General features: G+C 44.9%; 1 protein-coding gene across 7 annotated transcripts in view; it reads left to right on the top strand.

Moving 5' to 3' along the window:
- The window catches only part of c2h10orf67 (chromosome 2 C10orf67 homolog), a 479419-nt gene that overhangs the window by 202481 nt on the left and 252700 nt on the right, over nucleotides 1-24238 (top strand). For 6 of the 7 annotated variants that reach the window (XM_068051701.1, XM_068051719.1, XM_068051691.1 and 3 more), the window contains exon 9: nucleotides 11715-11768. The exons of the other annotated variant lie outside the window; for it this stretch is intronic. In XM_068051701.1, the coding sequence (XP_067907802.1) occupies nucleotides 11715-11768 (54 nt within the window). The remainder of the gene's footprint in view (nucleotides 1-11714; nucleotides 11769-24238) is intronic. 7 annotated transcript variants of the gene reach the window in all.

Here is a 24238-nt window from a genome sequence, read left to right as displayed (position 1 = left end):
ATAGTGGAGGGAACTTGTGCCTGGAGTCGGAGGAGGTAGGGGAGGTCCTAAATGAATACTTTGCTTCAGTATTCACTAGTGAGAGGGACCTGGTCGTTTGTGAGACCAGCGTGGAACAGGCTGATATGCTCGAACAGGTTGATGTTAAGAGGGAGGATGTGCTGGAAATTTTGAATGATATGAGGACAGATAAGTCCCCGGGGCCAGACGGGATATACCCAAGGATATTACAGGAAGCGAGGGAAGAGATTGCTGCGCCTTTGGTGATGATCTTTGCGTCTTCACTGTCCACTGGAGTAGTACCGGATGATTGGAGGGTGGCCAATGTTGTTCCCTTGTTCAAGAAAGGGAATAGGGATAACCCTGGGAATTATAGACCAGTCAGTCTTACGTCGGTAGTGGGCAAATTATTGGAGAGGATTCTGAGAGACAAGATTTATGATTATTTGGAAAAGCATGGTTTGATTAGAGACAGTCAGCATGGCTTTGTGAGGGGCAGGTCATGCCTCACAAGCCTTATTGAATTCTTTGAAGATGTGACAAAACACATTGATGAAGGAAAAGCAGTGGATGTGGTGTATCTGGATTTTAGCAAGGCATTTGATAAGGTTCCCCATGGTAGGCTCATTCAGAAAGTAAGGAGGCATGAGATTCAGGGAAAGTTGGCTGTCTGGATACAAAATTGGCTGGCCCATAGAAGTCAGAGTGTGATAGTAGATGGAAAGTATTCAGCATGGAGCTCGGTGACCAGTGGTGTTCCACAAGGTCATAAACAAGAAATGCTGGAATCACTCAGCAGGTCTGGCAGCATCTGTGGAAAGAGAAGCAGGGTTCACGTTTCGGGTCAGTGGCCCTTCTTCGGAAGGTCGGGGTTCCGAAGAAGGGCCACTGACCCGAAACGTTTACCCTGCTTCTGTTTCCACAGATGCTGCCAGACCTGCTGAGTGATTCCAGCATTTCTTGTTTTTGTTTCAGATTTCCAGCATCCGCAGTATTTTGCTTTTATTTTAGTGTTCCACAAGGATCTGTTCTGGGACCTCTGCTCTTTGTGATTTTTATAAATGACTTGGATGAGGAAGTGGAAGGCTGGGTTAGCAAGTTTGCCGATGACAAGAAGGTTGCTGGAGTTGTGGATTGTGTGGAAGGCTGTTGTAGGTTGCAACGGGACATTGACAGGATGCAGAGCTGGGCTGGGAAGTGGCAGATGGAGTTCAACCTGGAAAAGTGTGAAGTGATTCATTTTGGAAGGTCGAATTTGAATGTGGAATACAGGCTTAAAGACAGGATTCTTGGTAGTGTGGAGGAACAGAGGGATCTTGGGGTCCATGTCCATAGATCGCTCAAAGTTGCCACCCAAGTTGATAGGGTTGTTAAGAAGGCGTATGGTGTCTTGGCTTTCATTAACAGGGTGATTGAGTTTAAGAGCCGCGAGGTTATGCTGCAGCTCAAAAAGGCCCTGGTTCGACCACACTTGGAATATTGTGTTCAGTTCTGGTCGCCTCATTATAGGAAGGATGTGGAAGCTTTAGAGAGGGTGCAGAGGAGATTTACCAGGATGCTGCCTGGACTGGAGGGCATGTCCTACGAAGAAAGATTGAGGGAGCTGGGCCTTTTCTCATTGGAGCGAAGAAGGATGAGAGGTGACTTGAGAGAGGGGTACAAGATGATGAGAGGCATAGATAGAGTGGATAGTCAGAGACTTTTTCCCAGGGTGGAAAGGGCTATCACCAAGGGGCATAATTTTAAGGTGATTGGAGGAAGGTTTCGGGGAGATGTCAGAGGTAGGTTCTTTACACAGAGAGTGGTGGGTACGTGGAATGCGCTGCCAGCGGTGGTAGTAGAAGCAGATACATTAGGGGCATTTATGCGACTCTTGGATAGGTACATGGACGATAGTAGAATGAAGGGTAGGTAGTTAGTTTGATCTTAGAGTAGGTTAAAGGTTCGGCACAACATCATGGGCCGAAGGGCCTGTACTGTGCTGTGCTGTACTGTTCTGTGTTCTATATATGTTCTATTACAGGCAGAGTCAGGAGAATTTATAATGAGGAATAGAAAATGGCAGAGAAGCTAAATGATTACTTTGTGTCTGTCTTCACGGAGAAAGATACAAGAAATCTCCCAGAATTCGAGATCCAAGGGATTAGGGGGGTGAGGAGTTGAAGGAAATTAGTATTAGTAAGAAGGTTGTATTGGAGAAATTAATGGGACTGACGATTGTTAAGTCCCCAGGACCTGATAGTCAACATCCCAGAGTGTTGAAAGAGGTAGCTATGGAGATAATGGATAATAAATTCAAAATTCTATAGACTCTGGAATGGTTCCTGCAGATTGGAAGGTTGCAAATGTCACCGCACTATTTAAGAAGGGAGGGAGAGAGAAAATGGAACTACAGACCTGTTAGCCTTACATCAGTAGTAGGGAAAATGCTGGAATCTATTCTAAAGGATGTGACAAATACACACTTGGATAGTAATGATCTGATTGGGCATAGTCAACATGGATTTATGAATGGGAAATCAAGTTTGACGAACCTGTTGGTGTTATTTGAGGATGTTACTAACAGAATTGATAAAGAGGAGTTGGTGTATGAAGGATACTTGGATTTTCAGAAGGCTTTTGATAAAGTCCCCCACAGGAGATTGGTTAGCAAAATTGAAGCACATGGGATAGGAGGAAATAAACTGGCATGGATTAAGGATTGGTTAACAGGCAGAAAACAGAGAGTAGGAATAAACGGGTCATTCTCACGTTGTCAGGCTGTGACGAGTGGGGTACAACAAGGATCAGTACTTGGGCCCCAGCTGTTCGTAATATATATCAATGACTTGGATGTGGGGACCAAATGTAATATTTCCAAGTTTGCGGATGACACAAAACTAGGTGGTAATGTGTGTGTGAGGAAGATGCAGAGTGGCTTCAAGGGAATTTGGACAGGCTAAGTTTCTGGGCAAGAGCATGACAGATGGACTATAATGTGGAAAAATGTGAGGTTATCCACTTTGGTAGGAGGAACAGATACGCAGAGTATTTCTTAAATGGTAATAGATTAGAAAGTGTAGATGTATAAAGGGACCTGGGTGTCCTTGTCAATAAGTCACTGAAAGCTAACATGCAGACACAGCAAGCAATTAGGAAGGCTAATGGTATGTTGGCTTTTATCGCAAGAGGATTTGAGTACAGTGGTAGTGGAGTCTTGCTTCAATTGTATAGAACGTTGGTTAGACCGCACCTGAAATACTGTGTGCAGTTTGGGTCCCCTTACCTTAGGAAAGATATTATTGCCATAGAGGGAATGCAACAAGGGTTCAGCAGACTTGTTCGCGGGATGGCGGAACTGTGCAATGAAGAGAGACTGGGGAAACTGCGCCTGAATTCTCTAGAGTTTTGAAGAATGAGGGGTGATCTCATTGAAGCATTCAAAATACTTAAAGGGATAGACAGGGTAGATGCAGCTAAGATGTTTCCCCTGGTCGGGGAGTCTAGAACCAGGGGGACTCACTTTCAACATAAGAGGCAAGCTACTTAGGACCAAGATGAGGAGAAATTTCTTTACTCAGAGGGTTGTGAATCTTGGAATTCGCTACCCCAGAGGCTGTGGAAGCTCAGTCATTGAGTATGTTTAAAGCAGAGATTGACAGTTTTCTAAATACCAATGACAAAGAGGGATATGGGGATAGCGTGGGAAAAAGTCATTGAAGTGGATGATCAATCATGATCGTATTGAATGGCGGAGCAGGCTCGATGGGCTGAATGGTCTACTCCTGCTCCTATGTTCCTATTGGCATGCTGAAACAACAGCTGAAATTTTGCCCTCACAGGTAAGTAGGGACCTTTGTTTCTTTGCTGAGGTCAAGCAGGCAGGTCCCGGCGATCAGAGGGATAACCCCTCCAGCGACGGCATCCCGGCTGCGGGGTCATCCATTGCTGCCAGTGGGCCTCTCTGAGGGACATGAAGTGGCCATAAATGAAAGCCCCTCCCTCTGGAAGCTGCTGGGAAGCTGCCTTGATGTACCTGGTGGCCATCCCATGTAGCGGGGCATCATCCCGACGTGGATAAATTGCCAACGGGTTCATAAAATGTCCTTCAGTTGGCCTGTTAATTGGATTAAATAGCCTCCTGCCTGTGGTCAGTGGACAGTCAAGCCACTGCCATACCCCCCTTTGGAAATATCCTGTTGCGGCGGGAAGACGTCGGGCTTCCCCCCCAACGCCTTCCAACGCCATTGTACTAGCCTTCCACCTCCCAGCCCATCTTCAGAGGGCTGGTTAAATCCCGGCCAACAATTATGCTGCCTACACTGCTCTGGAGGAGTCCTGCAGTTCTGGACAGAGTGGGTGTCTAGATTTGTTGTGGTATGCTGGATGCTCCTGAACTTGCCATCATGAGGAGGCAACCCTTGTCATCAGCTATATGGCAAGCAGCTGAGGAGCAGAAGCATAAGGAAAAGCAAGAGAAGGAAGAAGGGAGCAGGCAACCTGGATAACCCCTTTGTGCCTGGGCTGTCTGTGAGAACTAATTCATTTGCAGCACCAATAACCACAACCCCAAGTCCCTATTCACCAACAGTCCCACACTTTTCGTTTTCTCTGTCATTGACCTTGTCAGCATCTCCTTGGCCACAATGCAAAAATAATAGCAACCGCAAAATGAACATTCCAAACCAAATTTATAAATGAAATTATGCCATATCACATACAAATGCAAACTAATCACCCTTATGCATTCCCTTAGTGCCTTCCTTCCATGTGCTTTTGTCTGTCCCAGTGCTGCTACGCAGTGCTACCCTAGTGGCTGCAGCATGGCTGTTGTAAGGCTGCTGTGTTTCAGCGAAGACTGCAGCTGGTCTTCGAGGATGACCTCAAGTGGCTCACAGCCTAGAAGGCCCTGCTGTGAGCTACACTATCTCAGCAGGGGCGGCAGCAGCCTGGGCTGGCTGGCTGACAGGCAACAGCAAGGGCATTGCCGGAGTGGCAGAGGTGGAGGACAAATGCTTAGACAGGACAGCAGGTTTGTGCTCCATGGAGACACTGCCACTCCTAGGAGTGGTGCCTCAGCAACCCTAGTAATCTGCTGGTGGACAGATTGCTGGAATGCTGTGACACCCTGCAAGCCCCTTTGAACACTGTAATCCACAGCCATGATGGCAGCAAGCTCACATTGCATGACAGCAGTCTGAGCTTCCATTGCAGCTCTCAGATATTGGGTGGCTGCTGCTTGTGTTGCAGTGGATGTTGTGACATTGGCCAAAGATGCTGCATCATGGTTGGGTCTACAAGTGTGTAAATGGAGTTGGTCACAACTTACATGCTGGGAAGAAAGGGCTGCAAGCTCTGTAGAAAGCCCTGTGCCAAATTGATTCTGGGCTTATCCATGCTTCTTGACATTGAATGCAGGATTTTTGGGAGGCTTCCAATGCCCCAAGCATTTTGTTGTGCATACCCAACAGCCTCCTCCTTTGGACTTTGCTCATCAAAGTCTCTATCTGAGTCCTCTGCAGTAGAACCTCTATGCAATCTTATCCTCTGGCGAGCTGGCACCAGCTGTATCTTTGGCCCTCGGCCCATCTACAGCACACTCGTGCTTGATGTCTCACCGTGTACAGAACCCTGCAATAATCTGTTCTCTAAAATAATGCAATGTTAGTATCTAAGCTGGTGGCTGAGAGTGTGAAATCAAGTGACGGTGCTGTGTCTTCATCATCTGTTGTCTTCCTCCACTGCTTGGTCAGGTTGCACCTCTTGGGTATCTGAAAGGAAAAGCCCACAAGGATAAGGTGGTTGTGTGGTGGAATAGGGGGGAAAGCAAGGGATGCATGCTTACACCATCTGAAGTTTATAGATCAGAAGAGATTGTGGAATGAGGGAATGTTTGATGTGAGAAAGAGAATTAGGTATGAGGATACTGTCATCTTCAATGACTTCAGCCCCACTGCTGGCCACAACCTCAGCACTGGCCATTCCAATAATGGCCAACACTGTCTCGGCCATGGTGGGTAAGGACATGCCGGCACGCAAGTTGTCCTCTGGTTAGCTCCTGCTGCCTCCAGTTTGCGCCACCTTGTTCTGCAAGAGAGAGGCAAAGAAAGTTATTAGTGTTCGGTATGAGTCCTGATTGATAGAGATTGTTGGTCGGTGAATGGCGGGGGTGTGGTGAGCTAAGCAGTGGCTGAAGCATTTGGTATAATTGGTGGGATATGATATTTGCTTATGCATTCACTGATCTTGACCACTCATGTTAGGTCATAGAACTATTTACAGTGCTGCATCAGTGTCATCGGGGCTAAACTCCTGGCATTGACCTCCACCACTAGCTGCTCCCTCTCCCTTTTGGTCGTATGTCTTGAGGGCTTCCCGCACCCCCCCCCCCCCCCCCCCCCCCAAACCGCGGTTATAGGACATCTCTCCTCCTTTCATACTCCTCCATCAAGACCTCCGGTGCAGCATCCGAAAACCTTGGAGCTCACTCTCTCCCATGTTTTCACAGACTTCACAGTTTCCCAGGACAGATTTACTACCTGCATAACTCCCAACACCTGTTGCAGCCACAATGCTTCTTTAAGAGGTGCTGGCTAGCTTTAAGCATTGCATGCAAGCTTTAAGTTGTGTTAGGAAGTTACAACTTTGGCCCCCTTGCTGATGCGCTAGCCAATGAGCCGCACAGTTAGCGCTGACTGCACACACACATCGTTATAATGAGCAGGCAGCACCAAATTAATGTGCTGCCTGCATTTTAATCAATGGGCACGGGTTAATCGCACATTGTGATCCCTGTACAAGAGAAAAGCACTGCAGATGCCGGAAATCTGAAATAAAGATAGAAAATGCTGGAAATATTCAGCAGGACTGGCAGCATCTGTGGAGAGAGAAAAACAGAGTTAACATTTCAGGTTGATGATTTTCATCAGAACTGGGAAAAGTTACAAATGTATGTCAATCAATAATAAACAGCCAATAATGTGGAGAATGGTGGCATAGTGGTAATGTCACTGACTAGCAATCCAGAAGTACAGGCTGATGCCCTAGGGACACAGGTTCAAATCCCACCATGGTAGCTGCTGGAATTTAAATTCAATTAATTAATAAACCTGGAATTGAAAGCTAGTCTCAGTAATGGTGCCATGAAACTATCATCGATTGTCATAAAAACTTAACTGGTTCACTAATGCCCTTTAGGGAAGGAAATCTGCTGTCCTTACTTGGTCTGGCCTACATGGGACTCTAGATCCACAGCAATGTGGTTGACTCTTAACTGTCCCCTAAAGTGACCTGGCAAGTCACACAGCTGTCAAGGGCAATTAGGGTTGGGCAACAAAGGCAGCCAGTGATGCCCACATCCCATGAAAGAATAAATAAAAACATAGTAGACATACAGAACAGCAGCAATCGAAGTATAAACTGGAGGATATCTTAGGTTCCTGACTCTTATTAGCCCCTTGCTTACCTTCTGTTTCTGGTATGTAATTTGTGTCTTCTAATACAAAGACCGACACAAAATATTTGTTCAATGTCTAGGCCATTTCTTCATTTCGCATGATAATTTCTCCTGTCTCTGCCTCTAAGGGACCATTGTTTACTTTAGCTACTCTCCTTTTTATTTACTTATGAAAGCTCTTACAATCTGTTTTTATATCCCTGGCTAGTTTACTCACATATGCTATTTTTCTCCTTTTTATCAACCTTTTGGATGTCCTTTGCTGGTTTCTAAAACATTCCCAATCATCAGGCTTTCTACTATTCTTTGCAACATTATAAGCCTCTTCTTTTAACATAATGCTACAATTAACTTCCCTTCTAAGCACAGATGGATCTTTCTTGCTGCGGTTTTATTTTTTAATTGCATGTATTTTTGTTGAACATTTTGAATAGTTTCTTTAAATGTTTCCCACTGTTCATTTACTGCCATGCATTTTAGTTTATTTTCCCAATCAGTTTTAGCCGGTTCTCCCCTCATACCTATGTAATAGGCTTTGTTTAAGTTTATGATTCTTGTTTGGGACTGGAGTATGTCACTTTCAAACTTAATATAGAATTCAGTTGTATTATGATCATTTTTTCCTCAGAGGATCTTTTTCTGAGATTACTAATTAAACCTGCCTCATTGCACAATACTAGATCTAAAATAGCTCAAACCCTAGCTATTTCACAATGTATTGCTCCAGGAATCTGTTGCGAAAGCATCCTACAAACTCATCTTCCAGACTACCTTTGCCAGTTTGATTTGTCCAGTCCATATGAAGATTACATTCCCCCATGATGATAACATTGCCTTTGTTACAAGCTCCAATTATTTCTTGCTTAATGCTCTGTCCAATGAGAGAACTACTGTTAGGGAGCCTATAAACTACTCCAACCAGCATTTTCTGACCCTAGGCTGGAATTTTATCAAAAGGTAAGTAGTCCCACTGCTGGGATTGAAAGTGGGACCTGAACCCATGCGGGCGGGTGGCAGGACCCTGGCTGGCATTTTACCAGTGGCGGGCAATAAAGAAGCTGCTGCCAGGACCACCATCCAATTATGAACGTCTGCCCACCTCCCTGAATGCTGGCCCAATCAGAGGACCAGCAGCTTGAAAGCCTTGCCAGCGCCACCGATGGAAGTGGCCATTGGTGAGGCTACAGGAAGAAGGAGAGGGCACCTGCATACTGAGGCACCCTTGAAGGTAAGGTAGATTTATTTATTTGCCATGCCGGGGCCAGGCAGGGAGGTCTCGGCAATCGACGGGGGTGGGGTGGGGGTGGGTGGGGGTGGGTATGGTGTGCACCTTCCAGTGCCATAGCCGCGGGGGCAGCCATTGCTGGTGGGGTCCCCCTCTCCAGGCCATGGAATGGCTATAAAGGAGGGCCCAACTCACCCCCGAGAACCCGGAGGAAGGCCACCAGGGTTTACCTGGTGGTCTCCCCATGCCGCAGAGGTGCCTCTTGACACTGTTTAGATGCCTGTGGGGGTGGGAATTGACCAAAAATAGCTCATTTAATTGGCTGCCCAATGGGCAGCCGTGACGTTGAAGTTCCTGCCACTGTTAATATGCCACGACGGCAGGAAGACGTTGCACTCCCCTCCTGACACCTTCCGCTGCCATTTTACAAGGCCTCCCGCCTCCCAGCCCTTCCCCACAGGGCTGGTAAAATCCAGCCCTTGTTATTCCTCATCTTTACCCATACTGATTCTACTTCCTGATCTTCTGAGCCAAGATTCTTTCTCACTACTGTCCTTATGTCATCCTTTACTATCAGGTCTACTCCTCCTTTTCCATTCTGTCTGTCTTTTCAAAATGTTCTGTACCCTGGATTATTTATTTCCCGACCTTGGTCACCTTGTAACCATATCTCAGTAATGGCAATTAGATCTAAACCATACATCTCCATTTGTACAGCTAGTTCATCTATCTTATTACGAATGCTTTGTGCATTCAGATAAAGAGCCTTTAATTTTAACTTTTTACTACTATTCTCTGTGTGGACCTTATTCGCTGATATTCTATTACCGTTGGACTCTCTATCCCTTCCTGTTGCACTCTACTTGTGTTTACACTGCTTTAATGTCTCAACTTTTCTCTTTAGAATTCTAAATATCCCTTCACCAGACCCATCCTCCCCTTCAGGTTTAAACTCCTATCCGTAGCCTTTGTTATGCAATTCACCGGAATACTGATCCCAGCCCCATTTTAAGTGGACACCATCCCAACAGAACAGCTTCCTCTTTCCCCAGTACTGGATGCCAGTGCCTCATAAATTGAAATCCCTTCTTCCCACACCACATTTTGAGCTGTGTGTTTAATTCTGTAATATACTTGACTCTCTGCTAATTAGTGTGTGGCTCAGGTAACAATCCAGAGATTATTACCTTTGAGGTTCTGCATTTTAATTTGGACCTTAACTCCTCAACCTCTTTCAGCAGAACATCATTCCTAGTTCTACCTATGTCATTGGTTCCTATGTGGGTCACACCAACTGGATCCTCCTCCTCCTACTCCAAGTTTGTCTCCTGTCACGAGGAAATGCCTTTAACACTGGGATAGGGCAGGCAACACAAACTTCGGAACACCAAGTCTTGGCTTCAGAGAACAGTATCTATTCCCCTGACTATACTGTCCCCTATCATTACCACATTCTTTTTTACTCTCCCCACTTGAATGCTTTCTGCACCATGGTGCTATGGTCAGTTTTCCCATCCACTCTGCAGTCCTTGTTCTCATCCAAACAGGTAGAAAGTACATTGTGCCTGTTGGTCAAAGTCAAGGACTGAGGCTCCTCCATCACTACATCCTGGATCCCCTAACCTGCCTGACTCACAGTCACACCCTCCTGTCCCTGACCATTGACCAATTCTAACGTTCTACTAAGGGGTGTGACTGCCTTCTGGAACAAAGAGTCTCGGTAACTCTCTCGAGTTGCTCAAACTGCAGACACTTACCACAGATATGACTGTCCGGGATTGAAATGCTCTCCACAAATGCCCACATGTTCCAGTTACAGCATACCACCTTCCCTGCCATGTCTAGCTAACCTTATTGATTTATTTGATTAGTTGGTATCTTAGTAAATTAAGTTAATAGCAAGGTAACAAATGGTATAGATGAATTAAATTTTGAGATCCTATGAAAGTAAATTTGACTATCATAAAAGGACATAACTTTAACCTTATGAAATGCAAATTTAGAGATGTTGTCAGAAGGCTTTTTGCGCAGACGAATCAGCCTTTGGAATGTACTTCAGGATAAATTAGTAAAGGCAAAAACATTGGAGTCATTTATTTAGAGATACAGCACTGAAACAGGCCCTTTGGCCCACCAAGTCTGTGCCGACCATCAACCACCCATTTATACCAATCCTACATGAATCCCATATTCCTACCACATCCCCACCTTCCCCTACCACCTACCTATACTAGGGGCAATTTATAATGGCCAATTTACCTATCAACCTGCAAGTCTTTGGCTGTGGGAGGAAACAAGAGCACCCAGCAAAAACCCACACGGTGACAGGGAGAACTTGCAAACTCCGCACAGGCAGTACCCGGAATTGAACCCGGGTCGCTGGCGCTGTGAGGCTGTGGTGCTAACCACTGTGCCGCCCATTTAAGAAACTGTTGCCAAGACATGGTGAAGTTGTCAAGGCAGCATTTATTGCCCATCTCTGGTTGCCCTGAGAACTTTGCGAGTCAACCACATAGTGTGAAACTGAAGTTACATATATGCCAGACTGGGTAGGAGTGACAGTTTCCATTCCCTGAAAGATCTTAAAGAATCAGTTGGGCTTTAATGATAATCCAGCAATTTACATGACATTAATTTTTACTGGTAACAGCCTGCCAGATTTATTGAATTCAATTTCACTACTTTCTATGATGAGATTTGAACCTCTGTATTGCTGATAGAGGATCACAGCTACTCCAACTGATACTATATTTGAATAGTGTAACAACAAGGAGGTGGTAGGAAACTGTAGACCTTTTCCAGATGAATGAGCTGAGATGATTTGAATGGCCTCTCTCGTGCATATTTATGGTTGTTTTCACACATCCTCGAATTGCAAAATCTACAGAATGGTATGTAGTGCAGTGCTGGTCAAGGGAGAAAATAATTTAAACATAAGGGATACAGAACAGAATATTTAATGTATTTAATGGCAATGTAGATTTCTTCGGAACTCAATAAACAGGAGCTGATGTACAACACCTCACAAATTCTGTTCATTTTTTGTATTGGCAGTTGGAAATACAGAAATTAAAAATGGATAGCATATTATCTGCTACATTTCTGAAGGTAAGTGGGCCACTACTAGCAAGTCTGATTTCCAAAACAATCAGGTATGTGTTGTCATGAACAGAACAAGTGTCTTTGTGTATCGACTAAAAGGTAGTTGAGAGGGAGCTTAATGTGTTAAAATCTGGATTAGCCAGCAGAAAGTGCAGTAGACACCGTTGTTTGAGATGAGTAAACTTTTACCTGGAAGATGGTGGTGCTATAAAAAATCTTGCACTGAAGAAATTAAAAAGAACCAGTAGCAGATAAAACCCATCCTGATATGGAACAAATAATTATTGTGGAAGATTCTGAGCTTTATTTCTTGTATATTTACTGCAGCATTTAACCAGATGAGTTGGAGCTCACCAATCTTTTTACTGCAATACAATTTGTAACCTGTTTTTGTCAGTCATGATGTGTGAATGAAGAGCATTAAGTACTTATCTAGCATAGATCTGTCTCTTACTCTTTAGCAGGCATTTAATTTTTAGAAGTTTAAAAAAACTGCTTAAAACAGACCAGAAAAATGAGATCAACTGATAAGAAGCTTTTCCCACACCATTTGTGTAGTCTCGGAGTGAATCAGCCATGGAGCAGTATTGAGTTGGAGCGTCTTGCATTCCTAATGAAAGTGGCTAGCATAATGGTGGAGACTAACAATTAACAAATGAGAAGGCAAGGAATAGAGACAGGTTTGTTATAAAAGTTAAGAGATGTAATCTATCCACACCCAATTTATTTTTTAATCCAAATTGTTTTTGAAATCTGTTATAGTTCCTCATAGTTTTCTAATTCTGTTACCATACTTATTAAAGTAGCAGCTGTGAAGTGGTAGAATGTATAACTGTAAAGATTAGGCAAGTATGTGGTAAAGACAGATTGGGTTCACTGGGGGGGATTTTAACTTTCATATAGATTAACGATAAGCATACTAGCTCATGTCAGAAAAGTAGCAAATTTCTTGAGTGTGTTCAGGATTGTTTTCTGCAACAGTATTTCCTAGAACCAACAAGGGGGCAGGCCATACTAGATTTAACAATGAGTAATGAGCCAGGTTTAGTTAACAGCTTAACAGTGCATGAGCATTTATCTAATAGCGATAATAATATGATGGAGTTCTATGTAGTGCTTGCAAGGGAGAAAGATTCTAGATTTGCTTCAATGCGATGAGACAGAAACTGTCCACAGTCAACGGGGCAAATCTGTTAATGGGTAAAACAATGAAATATCAGTGGGAGGTGTTTAAAAAAAAAAGTAATTTAATGTGATATAGAACCAGTTTATACCCCTAAGGAGCAAGAGTTCAAAAAAATAGCCGTGGATGACAGAATGGGTCCTGGACAACATCAGGCGATAAGAAAAAGCATACAAAAATTAGCACAGGTCCTGGCAACTGGGAGAGATACAAAGAACAACAAAAGTTGACAAAACAGATCAAAAGAGCTACAAGAGGGAGTCTGAAAAGGAACTTAATAGGGATATCAATATCAACACAAAACTTCTTTACTATTTTAGGAAAAAGAGGGTGGTCAGGAGCAACGTTAGCCCCTTGAAAACTGCTAAATGCAATATTGTCATTGAAAATAAGGAAATAGGGAGCATGTTAAATAATTACTTTGTGTCACTATTTACCGTAGAGAAAGAGGGTAACATACCAGTCATCCGAAGGAAAGTAATATTGAATCAGGGACGGGGCTCACCAAAATTAATGTAAGCAGTATAACAATATTGAAGAAAATAATGGCACTTAAGAGTGACAAATCCCCAGGACCAGATGGTTTCCATCCCAAAGTTTTAAAGGAAGTAGGTGATAACATTGCCGATGTCCTAACTATAATCTCCCAATGTTCGTTGGATTCAGAACGTTCCTTTCGATTGGAAAATTGCACACGTTGCTCAGCTATTTAAGAAAGGTCAGCGAGGGAAACCAGGGAATTATAGAGCAGTTAGCCTAACATCTTTTGTTGGGAAATTACGAGAGTCTATCATTAAGACTGGAGTGACTAAATATGTTGAAAATTTTCAGCTGATCAGAGAGAGCCAGCATGTGTTTGTAAAGGGTAGGTAATGCCTGAGGAACGTGACTGAAGTTTTTGAAGAGGTGATTAAAGTAGTGGACAGGGGAATGTCGATGGATGTTATTTAGATGGATCTCTGGAAGGCATTTGATAAAGTCCTTCAAAAGAGATTGTTAGTTAAAGTTGAATTGGCAGGATGTGACTAGTGATGTCACACAGGATCTGTGTTGGGGGCCTCAACTATTCACCATATTTATTAATGACTCAGATAAAGAAAGCCACTTTTCCAAATTTGCCGATGGCACAAAGATAGGCAGTATTGTAAGCAGTGTAGATAGAAACATAAAATTGCAAAGTGACATTGATAGATTAAGTAAATGGGAAAACTATAGCAAATGAATTTCAATGTAGGCAAATGTGAGGTCATCCACTTTGGATCTAAAAAAGACAGAATAGACTATTTTTTAAATAGTGAAAAGCTAGAAACAGTGGAGGTCCAACGAGTCTTAGGAGTCCAGGTACATAGATCATTATAATATTATCAACAGGCACAGAAAATAATCAAAAATACTATTGGAATGCTGGCCTTTATATCAAATGGAGTAGAATGCAAGCAGGTGAAAATCATGCTCCAGCTATAAAAAGCCCTAGTTAGACGACACGTGGAGTACTGTAAACAGTTCTGGGCCCCAAACCTTAGGAAGGATAGATTGGCCTTGGAGGGAGTGCAGCACAGATTTACCAGAATGATATCTAGACTCCAACTGTTAAATTAAGAGGGGAGATTATACAAACTATGGTTGTATTCTCTGGAATTTAAAGAGGCTAAGAAGTGATTTAATTGCAGTTTTCAAGATTTTGAGGGAAGCACATATGGTAGGTAAAGAGAAACTATTTCTACTGGTTAGGGAGTCTAGGACTAGGGGGATAGTCTATAAATTAGAACCAAACCTTAGGTTAGGAAACACTTCTACACTCAAAGGATAGTAGAAGTTTGAAACTCTCTTCTGTAAATGGAAATTGATGCTCAATCAATTGCTAATTTTAAATTTGAGATTGATAAAGTTTTGTAAACCAAAGGTATTAAGGGATATGGGACAAAGTTGGGTATATGGAGATCAGTCACAGATCAGCCATGATCTCATGAAATGGTGGAACAGGCTTGAGGGACGAAACTCCTGTTCCCATTATAATAAATCTACAAAAAAAAAATTTGCATTTGTTTCATGGCAAACAATGTGTGTATTTTGAAAGCTCCGAGCACATTCGACTCAAAGGGTAAATAGACCCATTTCATGATGACTTCATTGTAAGCTGTGATTATAAATGAACTGTGCGAAATGGAAAGATGATTGTGTTAAATAAAACCTCACAAACATGGTGCACAATAACCGTGCATGATAATGACAGTGACCTCATGTATCATTGTCACTGTCACACAAGATTAGAAATTGGCACACTTTGGAGCATCACAATATTACAGGAAAAGACAGAAATCAGATGGGATAAAGTTGTTGGAAAAATTTGAGGAAGAGAAAAAGATTTCTGATTTTACATATTAACAGACATTACTGAATAAATGACAACATTGCAAATTAAGAAACCTAAGGTTCAACAACATTTTGATATTTTACCAATTTAAATGAGCAGTTTAATGCGATTAAATTGTATTAAGTTACTTAAGATGCAAGGTCCTTTAACTTAGATTTGCACAGCAAATATTTTGATAAATTCTGTAATAATGTGGCTGGAACTTCTTTTCCTTCTGATTACATTTGTAAATTTGCTTCATGTAATGTTGTACCACACTTTCTACTGGTTAGGGAATATCCATTATATGAAGCTGAAGCTGCTGAGGCTGGAATTTCTTTCCATACATCTGTGGCAGTAAATTATGCAATATGTTTAAAAGTTAAAGGACTAAAGATTGAAATTAGCTGCAGGCTCAGTTTTAAAGAAGTAACATTTGTAAAGAAAGCAGGCCCATGGACTTCATACTGCATACCAAAAAAATGATGCTCAAGATCACAGTGTCATGTTTTGGAAAAGGTGAACTGTAGCTCTAATGACACAACAGAGCATATTAATATGCCTTCCTAATGTAATAATAATCATAAACTCTGTATTATTTCAAGCGAGTTCTTTTTGTTTTTACATCCGAACACACTTTGTATAACTGTCGGATATCTAAGGAAAATCTACTTTATTTTGTCACTGAGTTCTAAGATCATCTTCATTCATTAAATTAAACCAATATTTAACTGTCTCCCACTGTATATCCTCTACATATATATTAGTAGTTCGGTTCCTATATTTAGTCTTATAACTTGTAAGAGTAAGCTTGACTTCATAGTATCCACTCTACTGAATAACCTGAGCAGAGATACAATGGTGTGTGCAGAAGCAGGTTTGTGAATTGAACAATTGAAGAATTGTGATTTTTTTTACTACATCATGTCAGATAAGTAGAGCAGTTTAACATTGAAACTACAAAGTCAAATTGTGAAATCAATACAGGTGAAAAGTGATCTTTCAAGCTACCTTTAGAAGATTTCTGTTGTGTTTAGAATCAGAGAACAGAATCATACAATGGTTAAAGCACAGAAGGAGGCTATTCAGCCCGTCAAGCCCATGTCAGCTCCCTATAAGAGCAACTTAGTTTGTCCTACTCCCCCCACCCTTTCACCGGCACCCTGCAAATATTTTTCCTTCAGCGGCTTATCCAATTCCCGTTTGAAAGCCACAATTGAATCTGCCTCCATCACCCTTTCAAGCAGTGCATTCCTGATCGTAACCGCACGCTTTGTAAAAAACATTTTCCTCATGTCCCCTTTGATTCTTTTGCCAATCACTTTAAATGTGTCTTCTAGTTCTTGCCCCTTCCACCAATGGGAACAGTTTCTCTCTATCTGCTCTATCTAGACCTCTCATGATTTTGAACACCTCTATCAAATCTCCTCTCAACCTTCTTTAAGGAGAACAACCCCAGCTTCTCTAATCTATTTACATAAATGAAGTCGTTCATCGCTGGAACCATTCTTGTAAACCTTTTCTACACCCTCTCTGCATCCTTCCTAAAGTGTGGTGCACAGAATTAGATATAGGGATTTTGAACTCTTAGGGCTGAATTTTAAGGGAATGATGTGGGGGTCATAAAATTGGGATGGGACACTCTGGACAGGAAGTCCGATATCTTGATGTCCCATCCCGATTTTGTCCAGGGCAGCAAACATGGAAGGCGGAGGTCCAACAGTGACCCGGCGGGCAGGTAATTAACCTAGTTAAATGGCCCATTGAAAGTGATTTTATGTGTCGGATACTATTTTAAAAAAGGCACACGGATCTCACGGGGCTTCAGGGTCTTGCTTTCTTGAAGGGCAGGCAGTGACATAGTGATAATGTCACTGGACTAGTAACCCAGAGATCCAGGGTATTTCTGTGGGGGCATAGGTTCAAATCCCACCACAGCAGAAGGTGGAATTTGAATTCAGTTAATAAATCTGGAATTAAAAAGCTAGTCTAACGATGGCCATGAAACCATTATCAATTGTTGTAAAAACCCATTTGGTTCACTAATGTCCTTTAGGGAAGGAAATCTGCTGTCCTTAACCTGGTCTGGCCTACATGTGACTCCAGACCCACAGCAATGTGGTTGACTCTGACATGCCTTCCACAATGGCCTAGCAAGCCACTCAGTTGTATCTAACCGCTACGAAGTCAATAAAAAAGAATGAAACTGGACGGACCACCCGGCATCGACCGAGGCACTGGAAATGACAACAGCAAACCCAGCCCTGTCGACCCTGCAAAGTCCACCTTACTAACATCTGGGGGCTTGTGCCAAAGTTGGGAGAGCTGTCCCACAGACAAGTCAAGCAACAGCCTGACATAGTCATACTCACGGAATCATACCTGACAATGTCCCAGACACTGCCATCACCATCCCCGGGTATGTCCTGTCCCACCGGCAGGACAAACCCAGCAGAGGTGGCGGCACAGTGGTATACAGTTGGGAGGGAGTTGCCCTAGGAGTCCTCAACATCGACTCTGGATCCCATGAAGTCTTGTGGCATCAGGTCAAACATGGACAAGGAAACCTCCTGCTGATTACCACCTACCGCCCTCCCTCAGCTGATGAGTCAGTACTTCTCCATGTTGAACAGCACTAGGAGGAAGTACTGAGGGTGGCAAGGGCACAGAATGTACTCTGGGTGGGGGACTTCAATGTCCATCACCAAGAGTGGCTCGGTAGCACCACCTCTGACTGAGCTGGCCGACTCCTAAGGCATAGCTGCGAGACTGGGTATGCGGCAGGTAGTGAGGGAACCAACAAAAGGGAAAAACATACTTGACCTCGTCCTCACCAATCTGCCTGCCGCAGATGCATCTGTCCATGACAGTATTGGTAGGAGTGACCACCTCACAGTCCTTGTGGAGACGAAGTCCCGCCTTCACATTGAGGATACCGTCCATCGTGTTGTGTGGCACTACCACCGTGCTAAATGGGATAGATTTCAAACAGATCTAGCAATGCAAAACTGGACAGCCATGAGGCACTGTGGGCCATCAGGAGCAACAGAATTGTAATCAATCACAATCTGTAACCTCATGGCCCGGCATATCCTCCACTCTACCACTACCATCAAGCCAGGAGACCAACCCTGGTTCAATGAAGAGTGCAGAAGGGCATGCCAGGAGAAGCACCAGGCATATCTCAAAATGAGGCGTCAACCTGCTAAAGCTACAACACAGGACTATCTGCGTGCCAAACTGCATAAGCAGCGTGCGATAAACAGAGCCAAGCGATCCCATAACCAACGGATCAGATCTAAGCTCTGCAGTCCTGCCACATCCAGCCATGAATGGTGGTGGACAATTAAACAACTAACTGGAGGAGGTGGCTCCACAAATATCCCCATCCACAATGATGGGGGAGCCCAGCACATCAGTGCGAAAAATAAGGCTGAAGCATTTGCAATAATCTTCAGCCAGAAGTGCCGAGTTGATGATCCATCTCGGCCTCCTCCTGAAGTCCCCAGCATCACAGATGCCAGACTTCAGCCAATTTGGTTCCCTCCGCGTGATATCAAGAAACGAATGAAGGCACTGGATACTGCAAAGGCTATGGGCCCTGACAATATTCCGGCAATAGTACTGAAGACCTGTGCTCCAGAACTTGCCACGCCCCTAGCCAGGCTGTTCTAGTACAGCTATAACACTGGCATCTACCCTGCAATGTGGAAAATTGCCAGGTATGTCCTGTACACAAAAAGCAGGACAAGTCCAACCTGGCCAATTACCGCCCCATCAGCCTATTCTCAGTCATCAGTAAAGTGATGGAAGGTTTCATCAACAGTGCCATCAAGCGGCACTTGCTTAGCAATAACCTGTTCAGTGACGCTCAGTTTGGGTTCCGACAGGGCCACTCAGCTCCTGACCTCATTACAGCCTTGGTTCAAACATGGAGAAAAGAGCTGAACTCAAGAGGTGAGGTGAGAGAGACTGCCCTTGACATGAAGGCAGCATTTGACCAAATATGGTATCAAGGAGCCCGAGAAAAACTGAGGTCAATGGGAATCACAGGGAAAACTCTCCGCTGGTTGGAGTCATACCTAGCGCAAAGGAAAATGGTTGTGGTTATTGGAGGTCAATCATCTCAGCTCCAGGACATCACTGCAGGAGTTCCTCAGGATAGTGTCCTAGGCCCAACCATCTTCAACTGTTTCATCAATGACCTTCCTTCAATCATAAGGTCAGAAGTGTGGATGTTCACTGATGATTGCACAATGTTCAGCACCATTCGCAACTCCTCAGATACTGAAGCAGTCCGTGTAGAAATGCAGCAAGACTTGGACAATATCCAGGCTTGGGCTGATAAGTTGCAAGTAACATTTGCGCCACACAAGTGCCAGGCAATGACCATCTCCAACAAGAGAGAATCTAACGATCTCCCCTTTACATACAATGGCATTACCATTGCTGAATCCCCCACTATCAACATCCTAGGGGCTACCATTGACCAGAAACTGAACTGGAGTAGCCATATAAATACCATGGCTACAAGAGCAGGTCAGAGGCTAGGCATCCTGCGGCGGATAGCTCACCTCCTGACTCCCCAAAGCCTGTACACCATCTACAAGGCACAAGTCAGGAGTGTGATGGAATACTCTCCACTTGCCTGGATGGGTGCAGCTCCAACAACACTCAAGAAGCTCGACATCATCCAGGACAAAGCAGCCTGCTTGATTGGCACCCCATCCACAAACATTCACTCCCTCCACCACCGACGCACAGTGGCAGCAGTGTGTACCATCTACAAGATGCACTGCAGCAACGCACCAAGGCTCCTGAGACAGCACCTTCCAAACCCACGACTTCTACCAACTAGAAGGACAAGGGCAGCAAATGCATGGGTACAGCACCGCCTGCAAGTTTCCCTCCAAGTCACACACCATCCTGACTTGGAACTATATCGCCGTTCCTTCATTGTCGCTGGGTCAAAATCCTGGAACTCTCTTCCTAACAGCACTGTGGGTGTACCTACGTCACATGGACTGCAGCGGTTCAAGAAGGCAGCTCACTACCACCTTCTCTAGGGCAATTAAGGATGGGCAATAAATGCTGGCCTAGCCAGCGATGCCCACATCCCATGAATGAATAAAAAAAAATGTGACATTGAGACAGTGACATCGTGGTAGTGTCACTGGATTAGTAACCCAGAGACCAGGCTACTGCTCTGGAGATAAAAACAATAAATGCTGGAAACACTCAGCAGGTCTGGCAGCATCTGTGGAAAGAGAAGCAGAGTTAACATTTCGGGTCAGTGACCCTTCATCGGAACTGACAAATATTAGAAAAGTCACAGGTTATAAGCAAGTGAGGTGGGGGTGGGGCAAGAGATAACAATGTAGGTCTAGATTGGACCAGGCCACATAGCTGACCAAAAGGTCACGGAGCAAAGGCAAACAATATGTTAATGGTGTGTTGAAAGACAAAGCATTAGTACAGATTAGGTGTTAATACACTGAATATTGAACAGCAGCAAGTGCAAACCTGAAAAAAAACAGTGGGTAAGCAAACTGAATAAACTAAGATGAAATGAAATAAATGCAAAAAAAAATTGTAAAATATGTAAAAAAAAAGGAAGAGAAAACAACTAAAAATGAAAGTAAAATGGGGGGCTGTCATGCTCTGAAATTGTTGAACTCAATGTTCAGTCCGGCAGGCTGTAGTGTGCCTAATCGGTAGATGAGATGCTGTTCCTCGAGCTTGCGTTGATGTTCACTGGAACACTGCAGCAATCCCAGGACCGAAATGTGAGCATGAGAGCAGGGGGGAGTGTTGAAATGGCAAGCAACCGGAAGCTCAGGGTCCTGCTTGCGGACTGAGCGGAGGTGTTCCGCAAAGCTCTGGAAACATGGGTTCGAATGCCACCATGGCAGATGATGAAATTTGAATTCAATTAATCTGGGAATTTTAAAGCTATTCTACTGGTAACCATGACACCGTTGTCAATTGTTGTAAAAAAACATCTGGTTCACTAATGTCCTTTAGGGAAGGAAGATCATGTCCAGTTGGAAGGGGAGGCTATTGGAAGGGCAAAACATTGAGGGCCTGAAAGGGCCATGAAGGGAGACCTAACCCTAGCATGTCAGGAGTGAGGGGAAGGTTGACTGCGCTGCAGGGGACCCAATTCAAGAGGGCAGTGGGCAAGTGACATCTGGGCAAGGGTCGTAAGTGTGGGCATTAACAGGGAGACACTGGCAGGGGAAGACTGCCTTTAAGGGATAGGCCACTTATCATGGGCTTCATTCACCCAGGTTACGGGGACCCTGTTGAAGACAGGAGGGAGGGCCAGGCACCTTCAACTGCCTATGACCCCACAGGAGGGTCCTCCGTAGCCTCCGAACACAGCAGAAGGGAGAAGAGGAGAGAGACACAGAGGTTGCCGATGCAGAAGGAGGTACCCTGTAGAAAGAGTGTACAGGTCAAGGCTCATCCACGTGCAGATGTCTGAGAGTGCCAACAAAGATTATGACTCTCCAGGGAGACCGACTGACCTGTTTGCAGATATGCATTATGGCCTGTGCCCCAGAGGACTGGGTGACAATCCAATGTCAGTGGCCCGGAAGATCACTGTGGCGCTGAACTTCTACACCACTGGATCATTCTAGGGATCCACAGGGGCCATTTGTGGAATCTCGTAGTTCACGGCACAACGGTGCTTCAGCAGGGCCAGAGATTATGTGCGCTTCCACATGGATCCCAACTCATAAGCAGAGAGGGCCATTGGTTTCGGGGCCACTCCTGGATTCCCGCTGGTGCAGGGGGTCATCGACTGCATGCATGTGGCTATCAAAGCTCCAGAACACCAGCCAGCGGCCTTCATCAACAGGAAGGGCTTCCACTCCCTCAATGTACAACTAGTGTGCAACCACCTTGAACGGATCCTACAGGTCTGTGCACGCTTCCCAGGAAGTTGCCATGATGCCTCCATTTTGAGACAGTCCCAGGTTTCAGAACTTTTCTGCCCTCCGTCCAGACTTCAGGGATGGATCCTTCGAGACAAGGGCTACCCACTGAGGACATGGCTGCTGACCACTGTGAGGAACCCATGCATGGATATAGACAAGAGGTACAACTCCTGCCACAGGATAATATGAGCTACTGTTGAGCAGGCCATTGGTCTGCTGAAGATGAGATTCAGGTCCCCAGGTCGGTCCAGAGGAGCCCTTCACTATGCCCCAGTGAGGGTCTCCTGTATCGTTGTGGTTTGCGGTGCACTGCACAACCTTGCCCTGCAGAGGCAGGAGCCGATGAGCAACAAAGAAAGTGAGGAGTGGATTGCCTCCTTAGACAATGAAGATGTGGAGTGGGAAGATTGGCAAGCTCAGCCAGATGCAGAACCCCAGGGCAACATGACATTGGACATGAGAGACGCGCAAGGGAGGCTCGTGATGCCCTTACGCATTCGCGTTTCATTTGATTGTTTATGGCCCTTGTACCATATCCAATGAAGACCTGCCCTTATGCAGCCACCTTGCAGCATTCCTTCCTTAATGATGCATTGTCGTTTTGAACATTTACATATAGCTGATCTGGTGAGGTTCAAGAGTTGCTTCTTGCTAGAGCCTGGGATGCAGTGAAGGGTCAAGACCTTGATGGAGGAAAAAGGGAGGGAGTGCATGCTCAGCAGTCGAGATTTATGTACAGCCATAATAAAGACAGACAGTGTAATAATAGACAAACACTCAGTCATGAAAACTCAGTGATTCTAAATGCACTTCTTAATTTGATTACATGAACTCCTACGTGGTGATTCCTCTGCTCTGTCAACTGAGGGTGGAGACTGCCTGCTGACCTTGGTGCCCCATGGCTACGGATGACCTTGGCGGCTGTCCTTTGGATGTCTTGAGTCTCCGACAAAGAAGCAGTACCGCCCTCTTTCAGCTGGAATGTTTGATGCACTGGCAGAGGGGCAGAGGAGCTGCTGCCTGCATCAAGATCACCCTGAGAGGAGCTCCCAGTTGCAGGAGGCATACACTCCTCCTCCCTATCAAGGCAGACTTCCGTCTCCCTGCTGACCTGAGAGGACAGAGAACTTGGTGGTGACTCGAGGTCCCCTGTCCCCATCTCAACTTGCCACTGCTTGCTTCCTTGTGCCTATGGTCAGGATGAGGGTATGCAGGTCTCCATGAATATCCAGCAAACACTGAGTGCTCTGCTGGATGTGGCTCTCCATCAGATACACCAACCTCTCAATGCAGGAGGCCACTTGTGCACCAGACAGAGACAATGTCGAGGTCTAGCATTGGCTGGACTCCTCCATTGACTGCGCTTGGGCACACATAGCCTCTGGCATCTCTGCCAGATGTTGCCGCCCCTCTCGTTGAAGTTGCAGCATTTCACTTGTTGCTGCCAAGACCAGAGGCACATCAGGAGCCTGCGGCTCAGCGTGGACCTGGCCTCCGAATGTCAGAGGCCTGAGCTGTCACTGCCTCCGTCACTGCTCAGGCACATGTGTGCTGTGCTAACCAGATTCTGTGCCCAGATCTAAACACGCGCAAACACACCAAAGCATATGTATCTGTGCTGGTGGAGGGTGGAGCTGTATAAGGTGCCAATGGACCCTCTGAGGCTTCTTCCTCCTCCTCAGAGGTGGCAGGATCCGCAGTGTTTTCCACTGGTGTCCGATTTGGAACAGCTTGACTTGCGTGACAGAACAAAGACATGTCAGGGTCAAGGGCCTGCCATCCCTGCATTGCAGACACCCCTACAATGCAGTCTTCTGTGTACACCAGATGCCTGATGAGCAGCATGGCTCCAGGAGTACAGATACATTGTTGTGCCCCATGTAGACACTACTTACTTACTATCTTGGGAGGGTGCCCCAGTCTGGCGTCTGCAATGCTCCTTCCATCCTGCTGTCTGGAAAGCTCCATGGCCGCCTCCTCCATCATGTAAGGACAT

Source organism: Heterodontus francisci, chromosome 2 (genome assembly GCF_036365525.1).
Source record: "Heterodontus francisci isolate sHetFra1 chromosome 2, sHetFra1.hap1, whole genome shotgun sequence".
Lineage (NCBI taxonomy): Eukaryota > Metazoa > Chordata > Chondrichthyes > Heterodontiformes > Heterodontidae > Heterodontus > Heterodontus francisci.
This window is presented reverse-complemented; position numbering and strand designations above follow the sequence as displayed.